The 7413-nt window shown below is 39.3% G+C and overlaps 2 protein-coding genes across 2 annotated transcripts; both read right to left on the reverse strand.

Annotated features, from left to right (window-relative positions):
* Positions 1 to 1698: 1698 nt before the first annotated feature.
* On the reverse strand, positions 1699 to 3524 carry LOC145755884 (uncharacterized). The gene is made up of 3 exons (XM_082572119.1): positions 3415 to 3524; positions 1934 to 3276; positions 1699 to 1847 (listed from the first exon to the last, which is right to left on the reverse strand). The coding sequence occupies exons 1-3, from the start codon at positions 3522 to 3524 to the stop codon at positions 1699 to 1701; spliced, it is 1602 nt and encodes a 533-aa protein (XP_082428245.1).
* LOC145755886 (uncharacterized) lies at positions 3524 to 3970 on the reverse strand. The gene has a single exon (XM_082572120.1). It carries the CDS (start codon positions 3968 to 3970, stop codon positions 3524 to 3526), a length of 447 nt encoding a protein of 148 aa, XP_082428246.1.
* Between the last annotated feature and the right edge of the window lie 3443 nt (positions 3971 to 7413).

Below are 7413 nucleotides of genomic sequence, written 5' to 3' on the forward strand. Positions count from 1 at the left end.
AGTATGCTAACCACTCAAAATACTGGCAAATTCGGCAAAAACAGTGATACAACAACAGTAATGAACACTAGAAGAATAAAAAACCTAACGTTAGTCTATATTCATTAATAAGAGGTTATTTGGCATAAAAGTAGATCCATTACCAAAATTTACAAGTATTAATAAAAAACATACCAGTTATTAAAAAAGGTGTTCAACTCTTAATGGGCAGTGTGACACAATAAGGTAAGCTGCTCACTCACTGCAATAGTAGGCAAGCATGTTAAAAATAAGAAATTACAGTCTACATCAAATAACACAAATAGCAGTTAACAATACAGCAATATTAAAATACCTGATATCCAGTCAGTAAGATCTTATAGAAAAACAGTGTCAACCAACAGTACTACCCAAGTGAATAATCACACTTCTAAAAGTGTGTTATAAAAAACATTAAAAAACACTGTTAAGATACCCCAAGACTATGTATGTTATTGGCAAGTTTTGCACGTGGTTAAAGATTAAGACATATTTTAAACATTTAAAAAACAGATTAGTAACTTATTTACCCTACCAAGAACAAAAAATAATTACCAGAAATTCCAATCAGTCAATGAAAGATTCGCCGTGATTAACAATTAACTAATATATCAGTAAAAACTAATTTACATAAAAATTCTTCCAAATTGTAACGATTTACTTTGATAACAATCAGTTCTAATGGCTGTTCTAGAAAGTTCTTTTACGACATGTGGTGCAATACATTGCATGAGAGTATTAACCGCAATACGATTCAAAATTGAGAATAAACATATAAGCGCTTATTTAACACTCCCCCCAACAATATAAAGAACACAGAAAGTATATTTTTCCCCTTGAGAATACGCGCGAAACAATAAAAAAAAAAATACGCGCAAAACAAAAAATACACTACAAAAAAGAACACAAAAAAGGAAACAAAGTTAAGGGGTCCTAAGTTCGTTTTGAGTCATTCACAAGACCCATTCACCCCCTCGTCCAAAGGTAGTTTCTCTGGCTGCTTCTGGGTCTTCAGCTCCACCCCGGTCTTAGGTTTTATCTCCGGGTTCCCTTCACGGGATGCACCCATCCTCATCTCTTGGTTCCCTTCACGGGAGGCACCAGGCCTTATCTCTGGGTTTCCTTTATTAGAGGAACCTCTATCTGCTTTCACAAGATGACACAGTTTTGTAATTGGTCTCCGGACGTGAGAATGACCAATTCTCACAAAGACTGATGTAAAGAATCCGACCTTGTCTGAAAAAACCTCTAAAATCCTGCCCATTTTCCATTGACCTCTGGGCAGACCGTCGTCAACAATAGCCACAATGTCGCTCACTGCAAAATTTCTGCGCCGCTTCCTCCATTTTGGACGAATTGCACAATAGATGGCAAATACTCCTTCACAAACCTATTCCAAAAGTGATCAGAAAGTCTTTGAATTTGCCTCCAGAGAGCAGCAGCAATACAATCCCGATCTGTAGTGACAACTGGTGGCAAAACCGAAGGTGGTCTCAACAGCAACAAATCACTGGGAGTCAAAGGCCTTTGACTTCCAGGGGCAAAGGATAAAGGTGTAAGTGGCCTTGAGTTTATCATTGCTGCTACTTCAACAAACAAGGTCATTAAGGTTGAATCAGGGTGAGTTCTTCCCATTGCCAAAGATAGCAGAATTCTTCTCACAGATCCAATTTGTCTTTCTCAGCTCCCCTCAAAATGACTTGCGCCGGGTGGATTGAATTTCCAGACAATCCCCTTTTGCCGAAACTCATCTACAATCAATGACTGATTCCAACCTCTTATTGCATCCTTCATAATCTTCTCGGCTTCAATAAAATTGGTGCCATTGTCTGAATAAATGTGTAACACAACCTCGCATCATAGTAAAACGTCTAAAGACTAACAGAAATTCATCAGAAGAGAGACCAAATGCCACTTCCAGATGGACAGCTCGAGTAGTCATATAATGTGAAGATTGCTCCCCACCTTTTGACCTCACTTCTTCCTTGTTTTACTAATAAAGCCCTAAAGTAATCGATCCCGATGTAACTAAAGGGACTTTCACCTACACAAAGGCGAGCATATGGCAAATCAGCCATAAACTGTTTTCCAAATATCCCGTATCGACGACAACACCTAAAGCATTGGCCAATAATCTTCCGGATTACTATGCTTGCCTTCTCCAACCAGTACTTTTCTCTTAACAGTGTGCCAGTGTGATGAAATCCAGAATGGCCACATCTCTGATGTGCCTCCTTCACGAACAACCTGGTAACATGTAAATCGCAGGGCAAAATTGCAGGATGTCTCTGATCATTCAAGATTGGCGCTTCATCTAGACATCCACCAACCCGCAAAACTCCGCCTTTCACAAAGGGGTTGAGCTTTTTTAGCCATTTGGGCATGTTCAATTGTCCACTGCCCTGCTTTTTTATTAGCGAACTTATAATTTCACAGAAATATTTAAATGGTTTATACTTCACCAAAGATCTTTCGACAGCCTTTAGTTCAGACACTTGAATCCTCGGTTCCGGTTTGTCTTCTCCAATTGTCTTTTGGGCAAGAAAACTGCTAAACCGCAATATCCATGAAGCTGCCACCTTTAAACAGTTCAAATCTGAGAAATGACAGATCAACCTCTGTGTGGCACCCCCTTCAAAATCACTGATCTCTGCATGATTGCTTACAACTTCATTAGCAACTTTAGCATACACTTCTACTGCCTTTGATTTCATCTTGCAAGGCCACAAATCTTTAGAGAACTTTAGAAATTGTGGTCCTTCAACCCACAAACCTGATTTGACAAACGCTTTTGCACCTAGCCCCCTTGAAGCCTGGTCTGCTGGGTTGAGATTTCCAGGAACATGTTGCCACAACTCGACACTTGTTGTTCTTCCTATTTCCTCCAAACGATGTGCAAAGAATATCTTAAATCTGCGTTTTCGATTTCTAATGCAATGCAATACTGCCACTAAAACACACCAAATAATTACATTACAAGTTAACTGAAGTTCGTTCCTTAGTAAAGATGACATTCTGGCTGCCAATAACGCTACAGTCAGTTCCATCCTCAGTATTGTCATAGCACCCTTTTTTGATAGCAAGGCTTTTCCCATGAGAAAGACACAATCGATTTCATCAATACAATTTTCTGTTCTCAAGTAGGCCACAGCACCATACCCTTCCAGCAAAACATCTGAAAGTATATGTATTTCTCGCTTGTTGATTTCTTGCTCAACATTTATTGCTGGCTTCAGGCAGCCCCTAATCTTAACCTTCCTGAGAACATGGAGTTGCTCCAGCCAATTTTCCCATAACACAACATCTTTATTATCAATGGCCTCATCTCAACCAAGTCCCTGTTTGATAAAGTTGCGTTGCAGCTTTCTGGCCTCTAACACTACAGGAGCCACAAACCCCAAGGGATCAAACAAAAAAATTATTGTAGATAGAATTCCTCTTCGGGTGTAACTGTTTTCCTTTGGTCGAACCTTAAACTCGAATCTGTCCCCTTCAATGATGTCCATCACCAATGAACCCCGAGCACCTTTTCCTCTATATCATTGCCTAGCAACAATTCCGTTAAGAATTTAGCATGACTTTCTGCTGGCAACGAGTTCATCACAGCCTGACTGTTGCATAACCACTTTGTTAGTACAAACCCTGCCTTTAATAACAGGTCTTTTAAATTAGCAGCTATTGCGATACCCTCCTCTTCTGTCTGCACCGATAACAAGCAATCGTCAACATAGAAGTTTTTACTTACCACAATAGAAGTCTCTGGTGGAAATAAATGCCCAAATTCAACAGCAACTTGCCTTAAAGAAAAAGCAGCAATAGAAGGAGAACTTCGACTTCCGAACAAATGAACCAACATCCGATGTGGCACAGGATCTTTGCTCATATCACCACCTGGCCACAAAAACTGAAATGCATCTCTGTCATCAGCTGCGACACGAACTTGATGAAACATTTACTTGATGTCACTAGCGATTGCTATTCGATTTTTCCGAAAACGAAGTAGCACACCAACCAGCGAATTTACTAGATCTGGCCCACTGAACAGCATGTCATTTAAGGAAACACTTGAACAGACCGAAGCACAATCAAAAACAATTCTGATCTTGTTGGGCTTTACCACAGGATGGTGAGGGAGATACCACACACGACCAGAACTAACACCACCCCTGAGTTTAATTTCTTCCGCACAGTTACTATCTTATACGATTACATCTTCTCGAATCTCAGACGGTTATGGGCAGATGACATTGTCAGGCAACTCAACTTTGACATTGTCAGGCAACTCAACTTTGGAACTTTTCCATGGCAGTGGTAGGCAATAGTGACCATCCTCTAACTTTACCGTGTTCTTTAACATCTGGAACACTTGGCGATCCTCTGCAGACTGGTCTTTTCCTATCTCACATACAACACTGGACCCAAATGGCTGTGACAGTTCAATTTCCAAACTCTTTGTCACCAGCACATTATTCATAGCAGCTGTCGACAATGACCTCTGACCCCCAACAAGTGACAATCCCAATTTTGACTTCATGACTATCGGATCATTACAACTGCTTCTAGAAGCGACAACCTTCCATTCATGTACCTCGGCAAGGTTTGCTCCGAGCAGAAGTGTTTCCCTTCCCTGATCAATGAAAGGAAACGAAAAATTTTTAAGATAGTCGTACCGCTGTGAATTAAAGTCCTCGGGCAAAGGGTTAGGAGAAGCTGGAATTGATGGCACCATCCTTGCATCCTGAAGAGACATGACTGCATCAAATGCCCAACCAATTAAGCGCACCTTAAAGGAGAAGGTCTGTGTTTTTTCTAGCTTGTCTTCGTTCACTGTCTTCAACCACAGATTATATGTTTTTCCCAATTTAAGGTTTTAAACTAGCTCTGCGATGCAAAACGATGCCCAGAAGCCAGGATCAAGCAATGCCTATGTCTTAAACTCCCTCTCATTAGAAAAAAAACACAACAGGCACAACATTTAGACAACATGCTGTACCTCCCATAGCAACCGAGCTTACAGAAGCCTCGGCAGCGCCCTCTTGCAGGATTAAAGATTTCTTATTGTCTGGATGTAAAGTTCAATGATGTCCATCACTTTTACATCCCTTTACCGAGCACAACTTTTTCTTTACGCAATTCCTGCTAAAATGCCCAGGATTGAGACAGCAAAAACACAGCCTTGAATTCTTTACAAGGTCTCTTCTTTCCTGAAGAGATTTTCCTCGAAATTCATAGCACTGGCCGAGATAATGGGCTTTTTTGCAGACCACACAAGTTGGCTTAAACTTGTTAACATTGCAAGCAGACTTATTTGATTCTTCCGGAGTAGCCACAGACACTTCAGTGCTGTGCACTCCAACATCCCGACGTTGGAAGATATTCTTTTGCCTTTTCCCAGATCCAGAGCGCAAACTTCGCTCGAAAGTAGAATTGAGAGTCTTCGAACAATGAAATATGAATATTGCGAAATCATTGAACCTAGCATAGTACCCTGCCTTTGACTCAACTTCAGCAGAGTATTTTATCTAGTCTTCCTGCAAATTTGGCGGCAATTTCCGCACAATTGAACTAATAAAATCAAACGTATCCAAAACAGATGCTGATTGCACTTTTTAAAGGGCACTTAAACATTTCTGAATCTTAACAGACAGGAGACGCAAAGATTCTGGTTTGTCATCAATAATACTAGATATTTCGTGTAGACTTTGCTCACATGCTCTGGCTATTCTATGAGCAGATTCGAATTCGAACTCAAGGCACTGGCGCGCCAAATCATACCCGTTAATTGTGTCATCAGAGTAAGGAATTAAAAGGTCAGCAACATGCTTTTCGCAATGTTGAATTAAATAAACAAGAGCCAAGGTTTTGTCACCAGCAAGCCGGGCACCAAAAAAGGAATCAAATTTAATCATGAATGTTCGATATTCCAGTGAATCACTATTAAATTAAGCAATTTGTGGCTTAGGTAAAAACCGCTCTCCAATCTCTGACTTAAAATTGTAATCAGTAACCTTTCTCAAGGCTGAGGGTGACCTTTTCAATTGCCTTAACGGTTCAGTAAAGAATGGAAGTGGCTGTCTATCATGTGTAGGCATAACCTTTTTCGTCTGTTTCGCTCTCCCTTTGAAGTCACAACATCTTCTTTCTTAGAGTTTGTATCAGGCATAGAATCTTCTTCCGCCACTTTCTCACATAGGGACATTATTTTATTATAGCATTCATTAATTTTGAGTAGCAACAGCTTTAGGGCACTTGCCCTTTGTGGCTTTAGCATTAGGCTTTCAGCTCGCGTATAAAAGCCTTGTAATGTTTTCAAAAGTCGCTTTACACTGCAACGCTCTTGTTGTGACAACACAAGATCAGCATGTGACACAGATTTTGACATGATGATAAACTTAGTCAATCAGACACCAAATGATTCAAAATTCAACACTAACAATGTACAATGTGTTGAAACGATGTTAAATACTCTTTAGCTAGCACCTAGTGGTCAAATGCCGGAGTATTTAATATGGCAACAAATTTGTAACTGCCTATAGCCGTTTGCCTTATAAAGTAAGTAGCGCTTACACACTACAGCAATAACTCTTCTTGGATAAAAAACTACTTTGTTTAAATGTATTTAACCCGAATAGAGGCACACAAATTTCATCCACGTTCAAGAATTAGTACTCGAAGTTTCTAAAAGAAACGAATAACGCGTGTGAATATACCAAAGTAGAATAACAATAAGCCTTTTTACATGGGCGATTAAGGGAGCTCCGAGCTCGCTTCTTAGCTCGCTTCACGAATTTGCTATAGCGATTTTTTAAAAAAACCAACCACGCGTAACGAGTTCGCTTCGCGGTATATTTACATGGGCATTTTTTAGCTCGCTTCATTTAGTGTATCAGATTTTGAAATTGAGAAGCTTGCAAGATTTACCTTTACATATTTTAGAATAACGTCAAAGTTTTATTATGGTTAGCCGAAAAAGAAGAATTAAGTATGTAGTGTTAGCTGCAATTATCCACAAAAAAAAAACAAATGCTTAAAAGAAGGAGAGTTGGCCGAATTTGGATGCGTAATAGGTATGTTGAAACTAAAAATGTAGCCATGTACAACTATGTGTATGTTTGTATAGACAAATGCCCAAATGTTAAAACTTATAACATTAATTTGTAAGGTCACAAGATTGGTGGGAGAATATTGTCCCAACTTTTACTGACAGTCAATGGATTTCAAATTTTAGAATGAAACCAGAAACCTTTGTAGCTTATTGTGCATAAGCTAACCTCTCATTCACATTAAAAACAATTAAATTTAACTATTTCACATTTGGTGGGAATTATTTTTGTTATCATTTCTTGATTTCATCAAAACCTTATATTAACTCCTATTTTGATATGTCTTTTAATC

The sequence above is a fragment of the Corella eumyota genome, chromosome 6, assembly GCF_963082875.1.
Source record: "Corella eumyota chromosome 6, kaCorEumy4.1, whole genome shotgun sequence".
NCBI lineage: Eukaryota > Metazoa > Chordata > Ascidiacea > Phlebobranchia > Corellidae > Corella > Corella eumyota.

What these genes read in the sequence shown, in the direction of transcription:
- LOC145755884 (XM_082572119.1), bottom strand. Translation starts at nt 3,524, where the DNA reads ATGGACATCATTGAAGGGGACAGATTCGAGTTTAAGGTTCGACCAAAG. An exon ending in TTTTTGTTTGATCCCTTGGG is followed by an intron (nt 3,277 to 3,414) that starts GTTTGTGGCTCC and finishes CCATGTTCTCAG; the next exon opens with GAAGGTTAAGATTAGGGGCT. An exon ending in CTCGAGCTGTCCATCTGGAA is followed by an intron (nt 1,848 to 1,933) that starts GTGGCATTTGGT and finishes ACATTTATTCAG; the next exon opens with ACAATGGCACCAATTTTATT.
- LOC145755886 (XM_082572120.1), bottom strand. Translation starts at nt 3,970, where the DNA reads ATGTTTCATCAAGTTCGTGTCGCAGCTGATGACAGAGATGCATTTCAG.